We start from the raw sequence: 23481 nt of genomic DNA on the forward strand, positions 1-23481 counted from the left end.
GAAATAGGCGAACCACACTTATTACACAGACACTACCTCTTATAGGATTCATGTGAATATTGTGAAAATATTATATTTAAAATCAACTAATCAACTGCAGAATGGCTGGGAACGAAATTGAATAAGAAGAGCAACAACTCTTACATGGACATAAATAACCACACTAGGGGTGGGTTATGCGTCCACATTCCAGCTTTACTCTGAATGACAGCTTTTCTAATTCTTGTGGCCGATCAGTGTCAGAAAAGACTACATGAAAGTTGACGTACGAGAAGAAACTACAATCGGTATGTTATATTTAAAATCACCGGTCCATAGTGCTTGGTCATCTACCATGGCAAGTGTTTAGACTTAGCTACCATGAAAAATTTTAAGGAAATATGTAAAGAATTATGGAATGAAGAGTGTTCACAGTCAATGCCTCGGGGGGCCGAAAATGTACCAAAGCCAACAGTGTGCCTGGTGTCCCCGGCCGAAATCCCAAAATAAATAGATGACAAATGAAATGAAATGAAATGGGGTTTAACGTCCTACTGTTTTGCTCCTAAACTGGGCATACGCCATACAGCGTGCTATGAGGGAAATTTTGCCCGGGCAGCGGCGCTACGACCTACTCTTATATCGAATTCCAACTGCCAAGAGATGTTTTACGTACACGCCAATTTGTACACGGGCCCTCGGTTTTTCGTCCCATCCGAACGACTAGACTGCTGTCCTTGTCAGGCCCTCCGTCCTGCATCACTGACAAGGGGAAACCACGCCGGAAAATCTGGATGAACTTTCTCGGCCAATGCAGGGATCGAACACTCGACCTCCAGGCTAGCGAGCCAGCGTCTTACCCACTTAGCCACGTGATCCCCCATAAATAGATTACACATACTAAACGGGTATTATGCAAGAGCTAAATCTGTGTATTGTGGGTCTTTCTTCAGGCCTTAAATGTTTTTAAACTATTAATTAGATATTTATTAATATGCCAAGACCATAATCAACCCTCGATGCCATCTGATGGGTCCGATTTGAATCTGATCTGCAGTACAATGGCCGTTGATGATTAACCGTATACATGGATAACCGAGACTTTGTTTATTATCCTAACCCCAATTAAAAGCAGTGTTAGTCAAAGTATTGATATAATGAATCTATACTCGGAGTTTCATCTTTCTCACCTAATTAGAACCAAGGTTATCGTGTTCCAAAGTCTCAACCAATCAGATTGCTTATATCTTATATCTGCTTCACCTTAGTGGAAAATGCGCATGATCGAACACTGTCAAGACATTCACCTAATAAACACTTACACCAAGTTTAAACATTCTACCTCAATTAGAAGGAGAGTTATTGTGCTCCAAAGTCTCGACCATTCAAATTGCTCATCGCTCTGCTTACCGAAAAGGCTCATTATCGAACTTAGTGAAGGTATGGATGTAATGAAACTATACACTAAGTTTCATCACTCTCACTTTATAAAAACTAGAAGTATCAACCAATCAAATTGCTTATCTCTGCTTACCCTAAGCAGAAAATGCCCATCTTCGAATTCCATCAATGCATTCACATATTAAACACCTACACCAAGTTTAAACATTCTATCACAATTAGAAGGAGAGTCATTGTATTCCAAAATGTGTGACAGACAGACAGATCCATTTTAATAGTCCCCTGTTTTCTTCGAAAGGCGGGAGGACAAAAAAACAATGGGTACCATCCACTCTGTGAAAAGAATAACATGCCAATCCGTTAAGAACTACAACCCGTGTCGAGTGTTCACATACTATTAACTCGCAAAGACAGACAGCTCTAATTAGTCTTGGGAATTAACTCATTGATATTGAAGTAATTGAAGAATTCTCTTAGTTTGGGATACTAATAAGGTAGTATGTGGTTGTATTTTGTAGAATTGGGAGGTATTTGGCCTTGAGGTAACGATACAGTAGATAGACATTCCAATTTACCGTAATTTTTTACTACGAATTAATTCAGTATTTGTATTAATCAAGTAATCTTCCAGTTTTTCACAATAATGAAGTAGTATTTGATAGTACTGGGTGGTATTTGAAGGGTACACAGAAGTGGACGACGGCGTAATACGTTAATGTTATTAACCTGGACGTATAAAAAAAATGGACTGTAAAGACATTATGACATACTTTATACTGATTAGAAAAAAAAGGCACATGAATAGTTTTAAGGTTATCTTAACTATCCTAAACATCTTATCAATACGTGATAATTTGTATATCTAAACGCTTAAAATTTATCTTAAAATTTCCATGCACATAAATGTTTAATTGGCGCATTTAGGAAAAGGTTGAATTGAGGGACGCTGTAATTCTACAATTTATAAGAAATCTTACGACGGATACTTTCATGAGAATATATGCTTTAGCTTTAGTCGCCAATATTAAATACAGATTTCAAATTAAAACCAAATATAATATGATTGAAACTAAACACAATTACCGTTTTCGTTGTGCTGAGTTTACCAAGTGGTATAGGTGCTGGTTTTGGTATAGTACGTAGATATATAATAAATACTGGTAATGTTAACCACAGAAAAGCGCACGGAATCAGATCCAATACTACTGTCTGAAAACAATCGCTAAACTCTGGAAAAGTATTTTCTAGCAGCAAAGTCGTGTTCTGAAAATAAAAAAAAAAAAAACCAAACAAGAAAAATAAAAGAACAATTAAAATTGAAATTCCCATTGGACTATCAAGAAGGTGTGTGGAGTTCCTGCTGTACATATTACGAGGGCGTTTATTCATCTTCGAACCACCCGAAGGCTCGGAATTCTGGACTTTTCAAGACCTTCTCCGGGGTGCAAATCCGGAACGCTGAATATGGATAGTGTTCGTTTTCTATTGACTCCAATGTTTTACACCGAAATCTGAAACAAATCTGTAAAACTGGGTAACAACTGAAGCTTTTATCCGGGGCACAACCCAAGGCCACAATGCTCCAAACCAAATTTGAGAAAACAATGTTAAAAACTATGGCCCTATTGCGTTCACAATGTCTTCCGGAAAAGGGGCAAAAATCTGGTATAGAAGTTCGCGAAACACTGCGTTCACAAAGTGTTCGACAAGGGGAGGGTATCCCAAGAACAGAAGTATGCGTAGCGATGAATATTGTCCTCTGATAATCCCAATGATTCACACGAAATTTGAAAATAATAGGCTAAACACTGTAGTCCAATATTGCTTTCTCGAGGTTTTAGGCAAAGGGCTTGGGTGCGGTTAATCCGGAACGGGAGATCGCAGGATGTACATTATCGATAGGGTTGGTCTCTGACGGACATACGCACTAACATAGAACGATAAAAGGTTTCATGCTCTCATGTTCCCAATTCAACACACCAGAGAGTCCAAAACTTTTAAGTTCATCGGGATGACTGATCGACAATTGACCACTCGAGATACTGCCAGTGTTGTGGGCATCTCTCATGAGAGGTTGGGCACATTATCGCAAACGAGTTAGGAATGACAACAGTTTCTGCAAGATGGGTGCCAATGCTGTTGACTGCGGAGACTGCGGATCAGAAACATGCCAGATTCCTGACATCTAGTGACAATCTGCGCCGTTTTGGTCAGACTTGTAGCCATGGATGAGACCAGTTTCTATTCTAAAAATGAAAAAAAGAGACTAGGCGGTTGTCATGACGACGTCATGTTAGCTGTGAACGACTTTTTTAGGGTGACTGAAGAAAATCTTTCTTGACCGGCATTCATGCCCTACAACATTGTTGGCAAAAGTATTTACACTTCGAAGAGGACTATGTAAAAAAATAAATGGAAACCCATCGACTTTGTACAGGTCTTTCACAGATAGGCTTAGAACTTTTCAGCCAGTCCTCATATCCTCAAATATGACAATTATGTACTCGTATGTAAAAATAAGTGAAATGATGTGACATGACATGACATGAAATATGCGTAGCTTTAAACGTTTCTTATCTTATTTTTACTGCATTTAAAATTAGTATTCATTAAAGATACATTATGTAAGACTTAGCCAAATAGCTGGCCATTCTTTCAGTAATAGTTCAAAAATATATAATTGAAAGTGAATATTGAAAATAATTTAATTCAAATTACTTATTTATTCTGGGCGAAGTTATCGTATCAACTGTACTTAACAAGTTTCGATTATCCATTTTATCGGGTGTTCTAATCCGGTTACATCACGGTCATCCGATGGTCTAGAGGGTTGATTTTTATAGGCATGTCCCCGGTTGTACGTGACAAGGAGTAGGGTCGCCTGTCCATCCTCGTGGGTTTTCTCCGGGTCCTCCGGTTTCCTCCCACTGCTAAAGACCCCTATGCGCAAGCGAATTATTGAAATAAAGTTAAACCATATGTTAGTCCCGAAATGACCTAGTTTGTGTCGAGTGGACGTTAAACCCCATTTCTCTCTCTCTCTTTTTATAGGCATGTCATGTGCATAAATGTCTAAATAATAGTTTATATAACATTTGAAACAAAAATAAAGACCAGAAATAGGCAGATTTAGCTCTTACATAATACATCTTTAATGATCTCGGTTTGTAGCAAACCTGATTTAGTCTATTTAATGTAATTAACATACAGTGACGTTAAGTAATTATATACATATATAAGCATTTATAATAATTTTCACGGTATAATCTTCATTTTAATTTATTAACCATCGTACGGAAAATCACATTTTGTAAATTTTGATGTATTGCATACCATATTTATATATTTTCCATTATTTATAAGATCTATAAAGTCTATAAATATTCCTAATACTTTAATCAGATTGTGAGAATTTTCATAAATGTATAAATGTAAGTTTTGACAAGCTACATGTAAGTTATATTATCTGGTAATTGGATTTGCTTGAAGCCGGTTGGTATTACCGATTGCCGGGTGTAAGTGAGACCATTATGTCTCTGTAGCGTAGTTTCAATGCCCGGTACCGGTAAAATCACCCACGAGTACTATATCTAGAAAGAATGCGAAGAAAGCTATGGCGTATATCAGGTTCACAAGATATTCGGGAAAAGGGGCATAACCCCGGAACGAAAAGTCGCGGAACGTGATATTTAACACCAAATTTGAAAAGAATACGTCAAAAACTCTAGCCCCTGACGTCTGTACTCACTTATATCTTTCCCATGGGCTATTTCTATTTTATTTTAGTTACGTAATCCTTTATCCCCTGTATTTATGGTGTAGTAGTTATATCCTATTTTTCTTCAGTGATTACTCCGCTCTTTTTTTAATTATCACAACTGTAGCAGTTATAGCCGATAGTTTCTTGTAAGATTACTCCATCGTGCCAACATTATTTAAGAATAAACCGTTAGACTGCAATCCACGGTCGAGGTAATCCTAGTATGCCTGGGTGATACAACGTCAAATATGTTATTCGTATGAATGAATGAATGAAATGGGGCTGAACGTCCTACTTTTTCGCACCAACCGGGATAACGAAGAAGATCATACGCCATGCAGTGTACTATGAAATTTATCCCGGCCATCAATTGAATTCCAACTGTTCCAACTGCCAAGGGTTGTTTTACGTGCACAAGGGATTTTTCTCCCCCTTGCCATCTGAGCAACTAGCTCATGTTCTTTGCCAGGCCCTCCGTCCTGCACCACCAAGAGAAACCGCGCTGAAAAAATTCCTGCAGTGGGTTAGTGCCTTTTTCATATTCATTTTAGCAATGTTTATTCATAGAAAGACAAATACAAATACACGGACATATATCATAGAATCATTATTTTATAATTAACGACTGGGCTATATCCCCATCCAAATAGGGCTAGTTAAATAGCCCGGGTATTTTGTTGGCCTGAAGCAGATACGGTCACTATGGTGAACTTGCTGATTGTCAACTTCAGCACCAAACCGGTATATGGCATGCAGTGTGCTAAGGGGAAATTTTGCAATTATTTCGATTACCACTAACCAGCAGGCTCTTTGAGTCACTTTGACATGTTGCCAATGTGAAATAACCTTTCTTACGATCACTTATATCAATTTGGACTGTGCACCAACCAGACCATTTATGGACAATTCTTTGGAAACTTTTAGTTATATTTAGTGCAGGTGCAGGGGTCTTAGCTGTTGGTTTATAAATATTAAAGGTTGAGGAGGAGCACACATACACCAAGAATCAAATACAAGACCATTAGCCTCTGGTAACTAACAAGAACCTGAACATAACTCTCACCCTGTAGAGCACTGGAGGATCATCCACCCTATCGTTGATTAAAACGTACACCCCACACCCTTTGGTTGTTCCCCAAATAGCTTTCTGTTCGGAAATTGAACCAATCAAGACGCGACTGCATCCACCGCTTGGCTATGATTACTATTTTAATGTAGTGTCGGATTTAATCAAAAATGCCCCTATTCCCCTACCCCACCTTGTCCAGTCCCTTTCCGTGTTACAATATACAAACCAACACTTGGTCTCGTATCTTTGTGGATTTGGCATGACGTTATACCCTGAAAAAATGTTTCCCCCCCCACCCCGAAATTTTTTTTTGCCGACCATAGCTCTAAAATACCTACTCTGTGCCGGGTGTGCCCCCGCTAAAAACTTCACTGTCACTCCTACGGGTCTGGACCGGAATATTGCACGACTCTTGGTAGAATTGTCACAATTCTTCTTTTGCTCAACGCTTATGCTTATAAAGCAATATAGATTAAATAAAGAAGTTAAATTATCTTAATTTAGATATTACACGAATAGCAGTTAGACGACATTAACAAATTTACAATTTTGAATCTAATCTGTCGCCATACAATATCAACACCTAATGACTTTACAGAAGGTTGACACGGTGAATAGCCACCTCAAAACAACAATAATTGCTATGAGAGATATAGTCTGGAGGCGTGTAACGATGGATAGCCTATAAATCGTCTGCTATTTCATATATCATCTTCTTTACCTTGATATAAGCGGCCCATGCATTCGGATTTCTTTGATGGATCGAGTTGACAGAGAGAGAGAGAGAAATGGGGTTTAACGTCCACTCAACACAAACTAGGTCATTTCGGGACTAACATATGGTTAATTTTATTTCATTAATTCGCTTGCGCGTAGGGGTCTTTAGCAGTGGGGGGAAACCGGAGGACCCGGAGAAAACCCACGAGGTTGGACAGGCGACCCTACTCCTTGTCACGTACAACCGGGGATTCGAAACCACGCCAGTTGACTCAATGACAGACTTTATGATACAGCGCGCGCACGCTAACCATTCAGCCATCCAACCCCCCCCCCCCCTCGAGTTGACAGAGAAGCATTTTGATTTTCAAGTATTTTCAATAACTATAAGCGTATAGTTTTAAACAATCGCTGAATATTCATTTATTTTGACACGTACCTACATTGCAGTGATTCGTCTTATAATATAAATTTGTATGTTGTCTCCGAAAAATATTAAAACAATATCAGTTCCTATCCAATGCAAATTTTGTTTTCTTAGGTACACTTCAAAATCCGCTATTTAGTACCAACCAAATTCCATTTATACATAAACAGATTAGTTCAATAATAGCATCTTTACTGTACCAGAAGAAAATGGGCCTAGTAATTGGGTGTTTCAAAACATACATTTCTTTATATGGTTCCTTCATGAGTAATTAAGCCACAGTAGATTGGTCATGGGCGTGTGTGTATAGGTGGGGGGTGGGGGCACCGATTTCTGAATGGGATATAGCCCTGGTTACTGCTAATATTGTTTTATTAATTAGAAATATATTCATATCATTGATATAGAACCAGCAAAAACATAGTTAAAGAAAAAGACCAGGAACAAAATGAAGCTCACAATTACCTGTCCAGTCTAGTCAGTACTTTGTTAAATTTTGTTTTAATTCAACCAGAATAATCTGTACAAGGCAGCCTGCCAAAATCCGGGGTGGACCTTTTATATATACACTAGCTTGCAGCATGTTAACGATTCGCTGGCAGTTGGAAATCGAAATAAGCATAGGCCGTATCGCCGCTGTCAGGGCAAAATTTACTTCCTACTCCTAGCACACCGCTTTGCACGGCGTATTTTCATTTCAATCCGCAATCTATAATAATAATAATAATGGTAATAATAATAATAATAGCTGTACCAAATCCAGCATAATAATTGTTAGTAGGAAATTTTTGGTACCAAAAAGTAGCATTATTATGGTAAATATTGTTTTATTAATCAGCCTAGCCCTAAGTTATTTTTATTTTATAAGCCAAATCCGCGTTCAATGTCTTTATATTTTTAACACTCGGTCTACCGAAGAACTCCGAATGCACGAGCCGCTTATATCAAGGTGAAGTGGATGTGCTAGATAGTGTTCTCTCATCGTTTCAGCTTTTAAAGTTAAATTCACTTGCTTTATTGACGATAATTGATAACAATATCAATGAATAGGATGATTTTGATCTCTTTAACTCTTACCCAAATTGGTGAACCACCACAGAATAGGTCAAAGGAAGACATTTTCATCGATTCATTTGTCTCTGTTTCGTGGCGTGTCGATCGAAGTACGTCTATTCTATTCTATGCCATACAGTTGAGCCAAAACTCGTTATATGTCACAAGCTTTATCTATTTTTAACGATTACAACAGGTTGGACCGGAAAATGGAGTCTCGAATATCAAGACAATTAATGTATAAGCCCACATGGAAATGTGGTCGTATTGCCGTCGCCTCCGTCCGTCCGTCGTCCACATTTCTTTGTGAGCATTCTACAGACTACATTAAAAATTTTGTCATCTGATTGTTTTGGAATTGATATATGTTGTTTACATTAGTGAGATGAAGAATATTATTTAATTTCAATAATTTCCGTTTATTTCTACTGGAATTATGGCCCTTTTTTCACTTTGTTGAACCTTGTGAATGCTCTGACAAAAGTGATCACCCGTTCTGTATGGAATTTATATAATCATTTAAATTATTTAAACGAAGAAACCTATTGAACTTCAGCAATTTCCGTAATTACGTCTAGAGTTATGGCCCTTGTTTCACTGTGTTGAACCTTGTGAACGCTCTAACAACAAAAGTTATTATCCGATCTGTATGGAATTTTTATGCATCATTTAAATTAGTGAAAAGAAGAACCTGTTGAATTTCAGTAATTTCCATTAATTACGTCTAGAGTTATGGTCCTTGTTTCACTTTGTTGAACCTTGTGAACGCTCTAACGACAAAAGTGATCACCCGTTCTGTATGGAATTTATATAATCATTTAAATTATTTAAACGAATAAGCCTATTGAACTTCAGCAATTTCCGTAATTACGTCTAGAGTTATGGCCCTTGTTTCACATTGGTGTACCTTGTGAATGCTCTAACGACAAAAATTATCATTCGATCTGTATGAAATTTATACAGATCATTTAAATTAGTGACACGAAGACTCCTATTGAATTTCAGCAATTTCAAAAAATTTCTTGTATAGTTATGGCCCTTGTTGAACCATGTTGAACCTTGTAAATGCCCGAATGATGAAAGTTATCATCCGATCTTTATGGAATTTATATGCATCATTTAAATTAGTGGAAAGAAGTAGCCTATTGAATTCAGCAATTTCTGTCAATTACTTCTAAGATTATGGCCCTTGTTTTATTTGTTGAAATTGTGAACGTTCAAATGTCAAAAGTTATAATCCGATCTGTATGAACTTTATACGCATTGTTTGAATTAGTAAAACAAAAAAGCCGCTCGAATTTCAACAATTTTTGTAAATTACTTCCCGAGTTAAGGCCCTTGTTTCAGTTTGTAGAACCTTGTAAACCCTTAAACGACGAAAATTATAATCTGATCTGTGTGAAATTGTCTTGTAAATAAATGTCCCCAATTATCTACAAAAGATGTGCAACAACCATTGTCGACCTGCGGACGATTTAGCTGCTGTGGGCGTATGTTTCTTTGTCCGGCATCCTATCTCTTTTGTTGCCGAATACTTATTTTAAGCAGAAAATTACAAGCACTAAATTCTATGCATGTCAAATTCTAAATTATATGCCCTTTGATGAATGCTAATCTAAATGATACGCCTACATTGGTGCATTATTAGAGAATGCTGAGATTTATAGCATAAAATATACCACCCTTAAAGGAGCTAAATCGCGATTCTTTGGCACATAGAAATGGACACAAATGTGTCGCAACGCATATAGTAATGTAATAAGAATATATATAAACAAATTGACATTAAATCGTTTCTGTTTTTACTGTAATTTCTAATCAGTTATGTTGGCCGAAATACGCGAAGAGTGCAAATTGAATGCAGTCTTTAGCGTCTTGTTATTCCAGTCTACCCAGGAAGTCTTCCTCGTAGACATACCAATAGTTCTACAAGGAAATAATCTATAAAAAGTTAAGAACGAGATAATAATAATAAAAAACCGGAATTATCGTGAAACAGACTTATATATCTTTCATGCGCATAATTAGAATGACTTGGCTTTTGTAACGTCTAAAAATAGAAATCCAAAATATAATTTAATTAACAAGAAAAACCGAATGTATTTGATTTTTATAAATATTTATTAAAATAACAAGCATGTGAAAGAAAAATCACAACTATTTGACTAAGAAGCAAGACCTTTTATAATGAAATCAATGGCGCAAACGTCATCGTGGGGTTGTCCAATGGCGGAAGCGACGTCACTGATTTGATGACGTTATCAGTCTATGTTCTATGGTCTTCCCTTGTGGGCAATGTTTAGCCTCGTTCATCCAGTCACTTTATTACAAATGGCGCTCGAAAGCATTCTAGCACGCGATCTGACCAATAAGTCGTGTTTGCAATGCCGAAGACTGTGGATGATACTGAGTTAAAGACTTGTCAACTTTAAGTCCAATGTTTCTGTATTCCGATAAAATGAATAAAACGGCTAAAAAGGTAATTGCCGCACTGCTTTTGTGTTTCGGAAAGGAAATAATAAAACGATGTCGGGTAATTTTAATCATAATGTCATGTTGTTTCTGATTTAATACCATACACTATATTATGATTTTCATTACACTAACACACGCCACGCCAGAAATAATTACATATCTTCGGTAAAGAGACCTGAAATTGATGTCTAGCATTTTCGAAAATAGTAGGATTTAATAGATTTGGGGATTTTACACCCGACTAGTGTTATCAAAATCTTTTGATAAATGCAAATTCACAAGTTATCAAAGTGAGTATACAATATTACAATTAAGAGTCATTTTTGTGTCCATATTAAAGTCGCTCATCGTCATTTGTATTTTCCCGACAATATCTATTTATTCACGGTTGAATCCACGATAAAATGTACTCAAATCTGAATTTTAGAATTTCAATAATTCGGTACATGTTGGTCTGACGCCCATTTTGTTTTTAGGTCATATTATGAAACCGCTCGCTTATGGTTTAATTAGAATGTGATTTAATGCCCCCCCCCCCATACCAGAAAACAGGGGACTATTAAAAAGGGTTCATCAGTCCATCAGTAAAACTTTTGGAACACAATAACTCTGCTTCTGCATTAAGGGCAAGGTAAAGTGACAAAAAATATCACAACATCTGAAAAGGTGGTGAGTGAGGGGGGGGGGCTAAAAAAAGATAAAAAGATTCACAGCAGCTTTAGTGCGTGTATTTTGGTATCTAAACGTGCTTGAGATGATACTAAACAATAAATAATAGATGAAAATAAAAAGAAAATGACTTTATGGAAAATATGAAGCAAATATACCATTCAGCACTGTACAGCTACAGGGTAAACAACACAACCTGGGAAATTACAAAGTCTCACACAGATGTCTGAATATATACACTACAGTCATAAAGATTTCAAATTTTGAAAATTATCTTTAGCATTTAAGTCCATATAATCCCTTTTTTTCTCTCAAATATCCTCCATTTTTTTTCAAGCGACTACTTATAGACTTTTTATGCGGTGTACCGTTATAAACATCATTTTGGGTTAAATATTTCGGGTCTATATGGAAAATAGTAAATTTCCTTGAAACTGCTTTTGTGTTGAGCAAATTTTTGCATTGAATACACGTTGTTAACATTTTTATGACTTCTTAATTCACCCATCGAAACTTTTGCTATCTTGGAGGTCGGGTGTTCGATCCCTGCATTGGCCGAGAAAGTTCATCCAGATTTTCCGGCGTGGTTCACCCTTGTCAAAGATGCAGGACCAGAGTTCACACTGTCTTTCAATTTTTTTTCCGCCAAAATGGATGATGATTTTTATATAAAAAAATGTTCATATTTTTTTTCCGCCAACTGGAATAATTTATCTGCCAAAAATGTGTGATAAAAAAGACAACATCTAACGATTTTATGTCTCAGCTAGGCTTATTAATATTCTAAAACAATTACCGATATATACAATACAATATACAGCAACTTTAGAAATCTGTCTGTACATAATACATTAGCACAGTTTGGATTTAATGAGGTCCTTTTTGGTGTCTTTAGTCTATTTGAATACCGTGCTGCACAATATATTTTCAGTAATTACACGTCAGATCTCATTCAAGGATTGCCAATTTTCTATAAATTTATGTGTTGCGTGTACAATAGGCTGATAGTTATTTTCAGGTACCCATAGGCGTACGAGCCAGGGGGGGGGGGGGGCAGCTGCCCCCCTAACTTTCGGGCAAGCTGACTTTTCGGGCAGACGGTAAAGTGAAAAAAAATTTTTTATTTCATCTACTTGGCAAAATAAAGTGCCCAAAATCTAATAAAACACTAATTTTACGGGCTGGAATAGTAGGAAAACGCGTTTGCGGCTGTCAAATATTCCAAAATTTTCTTTAGGGGGTGGGGGGGGTCCATACAAGGTCAGTTCCGCTTCTCACCTCTCGAAGAAAACCGGCGCCGCTGTCTGTAAACCCGAAATTTTTTCGGGCATTTTTATACGTCCACATTTTGAATGTGGACGCATATTGCCGTCGCCCCTGTCTGTGTGGGGGTGTGTGTGGGTGTGTGTGGGTGAGTATGGGTGTGTTTGTTTGTGTGTCATCTCTCCCCCCCCCTCTCTCTCTCTCTCTCTCTCGTCCCTATATTAGATCCACATGACAATATAGAACAATAGTATTTTGACGTATGTGTAATGGGGTTTAACGTCCACTCGAAACAAACCAGGTCAATTCTGGACTAACATATGATACAATTTGATTTAAATAATTCAACCACAGAAACCCCACCGACACTTCTACCTGTCATGTACAAGCGGGTAATCGAAACCACACCACTTGACTCAATGAAAGGCTTGATGATTTCACGCGCACACGTTTGACCACTAGACCACCCAACCCCCAACGTACAAATAATAGTAGATGTCAATGACAGATCACCATTACTTCCCGGTCTACTGACACTTTATGATTAGATCGGTCTGGAATTGTAGAGAATATGGAATACACTTACCGTAGCTTGTAGACATCGTAGCCATTATTATCAACATGTGAATTAAAAACATCATTTTCAAACCTATGTTTGTTAACTCCATTTAATTTGGTTTATGCTGACATCATGTGACTAGTGAAATGTATTTTGATCGGTTGTTTGTATATTTCTATAGACTATAATATCTGTATTCATAGCTTACAGGTAATTGTGTTATTATTAGAATACCTACCTATATAAGACATTGATATTTAATTGATGAATCACTAATGTCGATGTGTATATTTTGTAAGATTTAACCATTGATACATTGTGACGGTCGTCGGTCTCGGCAGCTGTCCTTTATCGTACACTTGAAAATGATCTAGTTTTGCTGGGAGGGGAGAAATGAAGACGCGCATACACCATTATATGTGCTATGTGGGAATTCCAACTGAGAAGGGATCTTTTACGTGCATGTTAATTGTATACACTAACAAGACGAATTACGCAGGAAAATAGTAGACTTGGGTTTATACTGTTGCGTCCTTCGGATTACACTCAACGCTAACATGAAATAGAGGAATAAAACTGTCCTGCTGAAATAACCTAGCTTGAGTTTAGTAGATGCGAACCTCCAATTTAATTCTAAAATTAGACTGTTTTAAAGATAATAGGAAATTGTAGCTCGGTCAAGTTTTAAACAAAGGATCAAACATGCTTGCATTTTATTTTAATATTTGGAGTTTCAAAAACAAATTCTAGTAATTTTCAAGATGCATTACGTAAGAACCAGTTCGCCTATTGTGGGTCTTTCTTTAGGCCTTAACTGTAGTATAAATTATTAATAAGACATTATTAAGTAGCCAAGACCATAATCAATTCTCGGTGCGATCGGATGCGTTAGATTTTCAACGGATTTAAACACGATTAGCGGTTAATGATTTCATTTAAAAATGGGACGTTAAACCCCATTTCATTTCATTTGTTTTAAACGAGACTGTGTTTACTAGTGTAACAACAGTAGCAATGACAACCGAGGCTCTTCTATTCTCCAAGGGGGGGGGGGGGGTGGATGGTCGAATGGTTAGCACGTGCGTGCTGTATCATAAGGCCTGTCATTGAGTCAACTGGCGTGGTTTCGAATCCCCGGTCGTACGTGACAAGGAGTAGGGTTGCCTGTCCAACTTCGTGGGTCTTCTCCGGGTCCTCCCGTTTCCCCCCCACTGCTATGGACCCTTACGCGCAAGCGAATTATTGAAATAAAATTAAACCATATGTTAGTCCTGAAATGACCTAGTTTGTGTCGAGTGGACGTTAAACCCCATTTCTCTCTCTCTCTATCTATCTATTCTCCAAACAGTCCCATGGTCGCTCAGTATGAAGTAATATGACTGAATTCTTCGAGATATTCTCTTTTCATTATCTAGTTTTTAACATATTATAGCGAGAACTGTCATCTCTTTATCTAAATCTTACACACTGCATCTTTTAATTATTTCATCAAATCAACGTCAAAGGCAATAACTCTGTAAATAAATGGTCCAATATAGTTCCGTGAAAATAGCCCCAGAACTAGTTTTCCGATAAAGCCAAAAGATCATCGTACAGGAGGCATCAGTGTCGAACGTCTGTACTACATTACCAACCCGAATTTGACTAAAGTTTACTAAATTTGAGCGCCATCAGATTAAATCCAATGACTGTGCGGATTCGTGACAAGTTTTCGATTTCCCTACATGTAACCGAAATATTGAAATAGACCAAGTTCCGAAATGCACCCCCCCCCCCCCGCCCCCTTTCGTTTTTTTTTTCTTATAAAAACTGTATATATATATATACCTATGCATCTGATATTATACGTGTATATTGAATCATAACATTACCTAAAGGCTTACGAAAATGGAGTTATATCCCTTTTTTGACAATCAGCGTTAAGACTGAAATGGTATCGTATTAACGTCTGCTCTCCAAAATACACCACCATTTATTAAGATTATTTTTACCAAGTACGTTAATCTGCAATAACCAAGGAATGAAACGTCGACTCAACTTGTACAATATTCCCCAAAACACATCACAAAAGTTAATTATAACAGAGTTTGAGCGGCCACTTAGTGTTATGTTCATTAAACATTCGTTACATGGTAAAGGTATGGATGCCAAGAGAATTCATGGAGAACGATGTAGCTTGAACAATATAGCCAATTATACGGCAATGTTAACGCATAATAATTCGTTTTATAGCCGTATACCTTTCGCGAGACCAGGAAGGCAAGAAATGAACAAGGCGAAGCAAAGAAGTGGCTCGACTTCTTGGCTTCGAAATGATTATTTCTTGACTTACTCGTAGCAAAGTCAAGACAAGACGAAGCGATATTAGAGCCATTTGTCGCGGCTTTTTGCACACCATGTTGACGCTTAGACACGAATGGGCTACGGTGTATTTTTCGGCTTTCATATAAAAGCGATATGCGGGTTGATAATGGAGAGAGAGACAGAGAGAGAGAGAGAGTGAGAAGACGCGCACACACCTCCACCACCACCCACCACACACACTGACACAGGGGCATTATTTCGGCAATATCGAAAAACGAGCTAGTTGTTTTTCGTTATTCGCCAATATCGAATAACGAGTAGCTCGTTTTTCGTTATTCACCAATATCGAAAAACGAAAATCGAGCTTACTTCACACTGCCTTACAGATGAGTCCATTCACCGTCCCGTTCTCCTCCATTCTCATCTCGTCGCGTCTCTTCTTGGCGTCTCTTCTCTGCTCTCCGCTTATCTCCGGACCCTCTTCTACCCAACTACACAAAACACAAGGTCTTATATACCTTCGTATATCAAAAGCATAGTCACTACATCTTGGAATTATTACGCCTACAATTAAACACGTGTATACACGCAGTAGACGTTTATATCCTATATCGTAGATGAATAACGCACGGGGTTCAATGGGTTCACACACGCAGTGGACGTGTATATCTTAAATCTATGTGTCTAAGGCTAGTCTCTGTCTACGGTTGTATGTCGTCTCACTTATGTTTTTATTTTGCAAAATTCAAATATTTTTCATATATATTTAGGGATGTGTGCCGCCATTTTTTTCATATGTTCCAAAGTGTGCCGCTGGCAAAAAAGGTTGAGAACCACAGATTTAAATTCATGATAATATGATACAAGTTATGAAGCACTTTGTCACAAAATCTTCACAAATTAATTTTACAAGTATTATCAAATATCGTCAACATGTGTCATATTATTCTGTTGGGACCTTTCCACGATTTATCTTATTACAAAGGAAAATCATATAACCTCGTGAATTATATTAAATGTTCGCAAGAATGTATCGACTTAACTTAGAATAATTAAACCTTTATTTCACCATGGAACACAATTTTAAACCACGTGACATATATACAATATATACAACGACAATTTGAATTGTAACACAAAAAGTGTCATATATGTCTTGACTTACAATGGGTGTCTAAATTTGTACATAGGCGAGACGTCCACGCATCTAATTGATAGAGTACGAAACCATCGACGGGATTGTAATATAGAAAATGGGCCCTTATTTGTAAATAGACATATCTTTAAATGTGCAAAACACCTACAAGTAAAATTCCAAATGTTCCCTTTTTATAAAATGAAAGTCGATGACACCACGAAAAGGAAATTAATGGAAAACCATTATATTAAAAAATACGTTCCTCGACTTAACAGTCAATAAGTAACAATTGGCCATTAGCTTCATTAATTTTCTTAAATATATCCCAGGATTATCTTCAACTCGTTGTTCATAAATTGAACCCATATACTACAGATTAATTAACACACGTGTGTACATGTTATATTATGTAACCATAGACAATGGTAACTATAACCAATTAAAACCACAGTGTAACTATGTAAATATGTATAAATATACTATACTGTCCATCTTTATACAATGACATTATTTATGAATAGTTCCAAGACGGACGAAAAGTACTTTAAAATGTTAAAATGTTATTGAACCAGTGTTGAATCAGTTTTAGTCAGCATACCTTTTATCTTTTCATCGTTTACTGTGAAACAAAGTAGTGCAGCTTTACGGTTGTGCTAATATTTCTTGATATATATATAGGCAAAAGTATATAGAAAAAGTGAGGTTTTTAGAAAGAAAAAACTAATTCCATCTTAGCTAAAAACCTCACTTTTTCTATATACTTTTACCTGAGAGTAGAATCTTTTATTTATTATATATATATATATATTGAATATATACATATAGCTGCGAGGATAAAAAAAACCTCACTCCCCACCACGGCTATTAAAATTGTTCCATCTGTCTTACTGTCCGCCCGTAGAACTAGAATTTTTAAGCTTGGTGTAAGTGTCTATTAGGTGGATGTTTTGACTGGGTGCGATGATGAAAAGTTTGTGCTGATGCTAAGCAGAAATACACAATTTGATTGGTCGATGCTTTGGGACAGGATAACTTTGCTTTTTATTAAATTAGAGTGGTGAAACGTGATGTATGGTATCATTACATCAAGTTCGATAATGATCACTGTCGGCTCAGGTTAAATAGAGTGATAAATAATTTATTTGATTGGCCTAGATTTTAGAGCTCGACAATTTTCAACATATTTCCTGTTATTAGTAACATTATAGCAAGAAGTATCAGTTCTTTATCTAAATCTTATATAAACATGTTTAATGGAATAACTTCAGGTTTGGGTGGATATAATTGTCCGTGGTATGGTCTAAATATGATGTTATACGAATATGGTGTGGTAAAGATGCAATCTCTGTATTATACTGCAGGACCAGTTGATCACATCTGTCGTACAAAAGGGGCTCAAGAACCTCGACGTATAAACTGTCGTCTGTAGATGTACGAAATGCTCCTAAACTAATTTTAAGTCCTTGATGGTGTGATAAGAATCGCGGGCCAACCAATTAATACACAATACACCCATAATTGCGTTTTGATCTTATTAATGCTCGATATAATCAAAGTAAGTAACCAGTCAGTATGTGATAAGACTCCCAATTTCTTTTTAAGCTTTTTAATATGGAGGATAAACGATCAAATCTTATCAAATATTGACACCAGACATTTGTTTTCATCCACAACAGGAGGGATTGCCATCCAAAAATCTTTCTTGACATTGGTGCAAACTGCGTTTCTAAGAGAAATTCACCCTGCTGACCATTGTTAAATTGATTTCATACAAATCTGCAACTTAGTTCAATTATCCGCATGTCTGTAGAACCATAGCACATCTGCAACTCACCAACACAAAGAGATCCTTTTGTATTCGGTTTGAAACTCTCTTGGATAGTTTTAATTTTTATAGCAAAATGAGTTGGAGACAAAATACTTTGCTCATGAACTCCCATTTCCCGATGACATAGATGACTTACCTACAACTCGTGCTGGTATAGTATGAGTATTTACAATATATGACTTACGAACAACACATGTGATGGTATTTACAATGGATGACTTACCCACAACACGTCTGATGGTATTTACAATTGTGACTTACTTTCATGTTTATAATATCATAATTAATTAGATTTAATCGCTAAAAGATTATTAGTGAACGAACAAACAACTGTTCTCGGTGTTCGTCATAAATTAACTTATTTTATTTTATCTCAATGAAATTTGAAATTTAGACAAATTTTCATACGAATTATTTGATCTACATGGAATTTGTAATTGTGATAATTTAAATTTAGGCGTGCGTGTTGAACCAATAACAGCACTTCCGGTTTTAACAATAAATAATTCTCGCTTACAAAATCTTTGTTGAAAAAAAGGCGGTCTTTCCCTTTAAATGAGCACTGTTTTTTTAAACGCAGATAATGTGTTGACTCAAGTTTAGATTTTGACTTTCATCACGTGCAAGTGACCGGATGACCTCCACAGCCCCTGCTTTGGATCGACTTTTATTTCATTATTAATTATGGACCATAATTGTACTACGATATCGCCTCGATTTAGTTTTAATAAATATTATCACATATCGTCTACACGGGTCGTTTTATTTTACTGTGACTCACCTTATTAAAAAGAAAATCAAATTAAATATTCACCAGAATGTTTCGACATTACCTAGAATAATTAAACACCAATTTGAGACCACATGAAATTAAACACCAATTTGAGACCACGTGACATTTATACCATATTATCCATATTACATTGAATATATACATAGTTCGAGTTTAAACCAAGTTTGTATAACAGTTAATTGATTTTGAACTATCAGACGTTAACTACACTAACTAAAATTAGTAGCACAGGTGAGTGGTTTACGATGTTTGGTAATTATACATACAAGTAAACATGCATTATCAATTCGACTTGGAATACATCAACGAGTAATTCTATTACTTATTGTCTATTCGAGCTCCTCTTTCTAGAAGCATGTTTCGATAATTAGGGCGTGTAGGGTTTGGGGGTGATAACAACATAGGCGTACGGGACAGAGAGGAAGGGGGCAACTGCCCACCTAACTTTGGGGTAATCGGAATTGTCAGACAGACGGGTCAGGTGAAAACAAAAATTCTTTTTTCATCAATAGAAATCTTATAAAACACCAATTTTATTTTTTATTTTAATTGAATACCACGAATTTGTACTGAATTGACTGCGGATTAAAACATTTTGTCTGAAGTCACTATACTTTGTGCGACATAGTTGGGAATCGATTATTATTTGTGAATGCAGCTGCAACAGTCTGATTAGATGGTTGGAATTCGGGTCGGCATTGAGTGGGATTTCGGTTACAAAACCACTGTACAACTTTGGAGTTGCTTAACTCACGGGCTAGGATAGCAGCAAAACACATTTGCGGCGGTTACATTTTCAACATTTTCTCCAGGAGGGCGAGACCCCATTCCCCGCAACGATTGGTTGTTTGTTTGGGATTCGGGTCAGTCACCTAAGTTTGGCTACATTGGACTGCATTGAAGTTGCTGTATAGCAGAAAAACGCATTTGCGGCGGTTACATTTGCAACATTTTCTCCAGGATGGCGAGGACCCCGCAACGATTGGTTGTTTGTTTGGGATTCGGGTCAGTCACCTAAGGTAGGCTACATTGGACTGCATTGAAGTTGCTGTATTCAAAGGCTGGAATTTACTCCCGACGGTCCCGTCTCTGTGAACTGTAAACGATTGATTCGTTGATTGGAATTCGAGTCCGCCCCTAAATTAGACTTATAAGACCACGTTGAAGTTTTTGTATTCAAGGGCTGGAATAGCAGAAAAACTTGTTTCCGTTCGTCAAATTTATGGGTAGGTGGTGTCTCTATCCCGAATAGTTTCCGGTATTTACAGTTCTACCCCCACCCGTAACAGTCATCGAGTTCGTACGCCTATGACTAACAATATACCCTTCGTAAAAGGCGACTTAATGGATTATGTGCATTATGCATACGCACAGTCCATTTGCTGATTTTACCAAGATTTCGTCTTATGGTTTGGATGCAGCTATGGCGCCTGTGGCGCCAGGTAGTGTAACAATATTGTCGTTGCGACATTGTTTTCAAATATGATGGCTTAAATAATATTGTTATCTTTACAAATTATTGATTCTAATTTCATAGGCGAAAATATTATGGCCTTGTTTAGTTATGGTTAACAGAATTGTAAACACTCGAAACAGCACGGTAGGTCTGTAATGATATGATACATGAATAAACTAAGGGTTAATGAACACATTTATCATATGCCATTTTATATGGACAGGCATGGAATCGGGACGTCTAATCTTACTTGGCTTAAGGAAGAGAACCATTTTAATACAATAAGATTAATATAAGTTGTGATCTCCAGCCCCAGATATGTGACAGCTCAACTCATAGTATTATTTAAATTACTGCCTCAATCTATAATGCATATGGGGATGGTCTGATGGGAGGTGTTACCGTGTAGGGGTGACTAGCCTTATTCTAATCCCCACAATGTTGATTACGGTTTAAAAGGAGCAGTCTTGGTTATATCGTTAGATATCATGCACGACCTACTTAACCTCGATCTACGAGGTCGCTTATCTGTCGTCATTAAAATTCCCTGGAAGGTACAACTGGGATGAATATTTGTCGACCAATTTCCCCAAACAATGCTCACCTGGTAGCCATGGCTACCGTCAAGCCGTCTAAGACAATTTCTGTTCGTGCACTACAGTATACCATCATTACCGATTCTCTGTCATTTCTTTAAGCAATCCCCAATAAACAACTTGAATACTGCAAGCTTCTTACAGACAATTTAAACCATTACCGTTGTCAGAATTAACCTATCTATAGCATGTTAGAATTGACCAGTTTCTCTATTTCAGATTATGGCGTGCATGACGATGATATCATATCTAAGTGTCTTTGTATTCCTGTATTCAGGTATTTTGGTCATTTATTATATTATCATATTAATTATACAAAGACTAATGCATCCTCAGAATAACGGTATAATTTTACTTTTTACTAGCCAATATTTTCATGTGACTGTCCGTTCATCGGTTGATATCCCAAAGATCTCGGTTCCTTTCGATATTAACATGTTTCGATGATTGTACGAAAATTCACGGTTTTAGCTTGTGGGTTTTCTAAAAGTAAGAGTATTTATCCGATTTTGATGATACGTAAATGTATCTTTATAGCCCCACGATCTCGGCCCCTGTCAATTATTCGCGCATTTAATTGTGTGATGATAATAATGGAGGTGGTATCGTATAATATATATTTATTTACATCTTATAATCATATTGTAATAGGGGATCACGTGGCTAAGTGGGTAAGACGCTAGCTCGCTAGCCTGGAGGTCGGGTGTTCGATCCCTGCATTGGCCGAGAAAGTTCATCCAGATTTTCCGGCGTGGTTCTCCCTTGTCAGTGATGCAGGATGGAGGGGCTGACAAGGAAAGCTGTCTAGTCGTTCGGATGGGACGAAAAACCGAGGTCCAGTGTACACATTGGCGTGCACGTAAAAGATCCCTTGGCAGTTGGAATTCGATATAAGAGTAGGCCGTAGTGCCGCTGCCCGGGCAAAATTTCCCTCATAGCACACTGTATGGCGTATGCCCGTCTTCATTAGCCCAGGTTAGGAGCAGAACAGTAGGACGTTAAACCCCATTTCATTTCATTTCATTTCATATTGTAATAGTTTTATTACAGTAATATTGATGTTATTACCGTATTCTAGATATACTCTCTGATTTATATATATAATAATAATGGTGGTGTTATTACCATTCTAGACATACTCTCTAATTGTTTTATTATAGTAATGGTGGTGGTATTTCCATTCTATACATTATCTGATTATTTTATTGCCATTCTAGACATACTCTCTGATTGTTTTATTATAGTAATGGTGATGTTATTACGTATCATGTTATTCACATGGTTGGTACCATGTTTTTGTTATGAAAATGTATAGGCTTTACCACATTGAAATCACAATCTGATTCTTGTATTCCAGTGATTTTTGTCGTATCAAAAAGATTTTGTTATCGACCCCCTGGATCACCATGTTCTAATCATACTCTAACTTGTCCTAGAGGTCACCGTATTCATATATATGGGACTGTGTATGTCTATACCAAAGCAAGATCTGACGGCTGTACTCCACTACAAGAACAGAATGGTTGTGATAGTCACTGCTGTATCTGGGGTACTATTGAAGATATTATAGATACTTTAAGTCTAAAGGATACTTTACCTATTTATCAAGCCTGTGCTTATCAACAGTCCTGCCACTTTACCTCTCCTTATATTGCTGGTACTAGTTATGATTACGGATCATTTGCGTATTTGTGTATGCATAGTAAGTATTCTAATGATAACAGCTGTACATAAACAATGAAATACATATTTTTTTAAATAATGATTTTTAAAAATAAATCACAAGATGCAAAACAAAACGAGTTTCAATAAGGCCACACAAATATATAGCAGGCCACCAAATGTTTGTTATAGGTTAGAGTGTATATGTTAGAAATTATCAATATTGACATAAACACAGTAGCTCATCATTCGTATCATATTGGTTATTATTTGTTTATTTTAGAAAATAAATCTCCTATATAATTCTAAAATACCTTGAAAATACACTTTGA

At 36.8% G+C, this 23481-nt stretch overlaps 1 protein-coding gene and 1 long non-coding RNA gene across 3 annotated transcripts in view; one reads left to right on the forward strand and one right to left on the reverse strand.

The window, feature by feature from the left end:
* The window catches only part of LOC126829578 (multidrug resistance-associated protein 1), a 35007-nt gene extending 26490 nt beyond the window's left edge, over nucleotides 1-8517 (reverse strand). For both annotated transcript variants that reach the window (XM_050559525.2, XM_050559524.2), the window contains exons 1-2: nucleotides 8431-8517; nucleotides 2464-2643 (exon numbers count right to left, since the gene is read on the reverse strand). In XM_050559525.2, coding sequence (XP_050415482.1) covers nucleotides 2464-2643; nucleotides 8431-8478 — 228 coding nt within the window. In that variant the 5' untranslated portion in view covers nucleotides 8479-8517. The remainder of the gene's footprint in view (nucleotides 1-2463; nucleotides 2644-8430) is intronic.
* LOC126829604 (uncharacterized) lies at nucleotides 87-23190 on the forward strand. Its single transcript, XR_007683472.2, has 3 exons — nucleotides 87-287; nucleotides 21707-21764; nucleotides 22845-23190. It is a non-coding gene; the product is annotated as an uncharacterized LOC126829604 (long non-coding RNA).
* Nucleotides 23191-23481: the final 291 nt, after the last annotated feature.

Source organism: Patella vulgata, chromosome 8, assembly GCF_932274485.2.
Source record: "Patella vulgata chromosome 8, xgPatVulg1.2, whole genome shotgun sequence".
In the NCBI taxonomy this organism is placed as follows: domain Eukaryota; kingdom Metazoa; phylum Mollusca; class Gastropoda; family Patellidae; genus Patella; species Patella vulgata.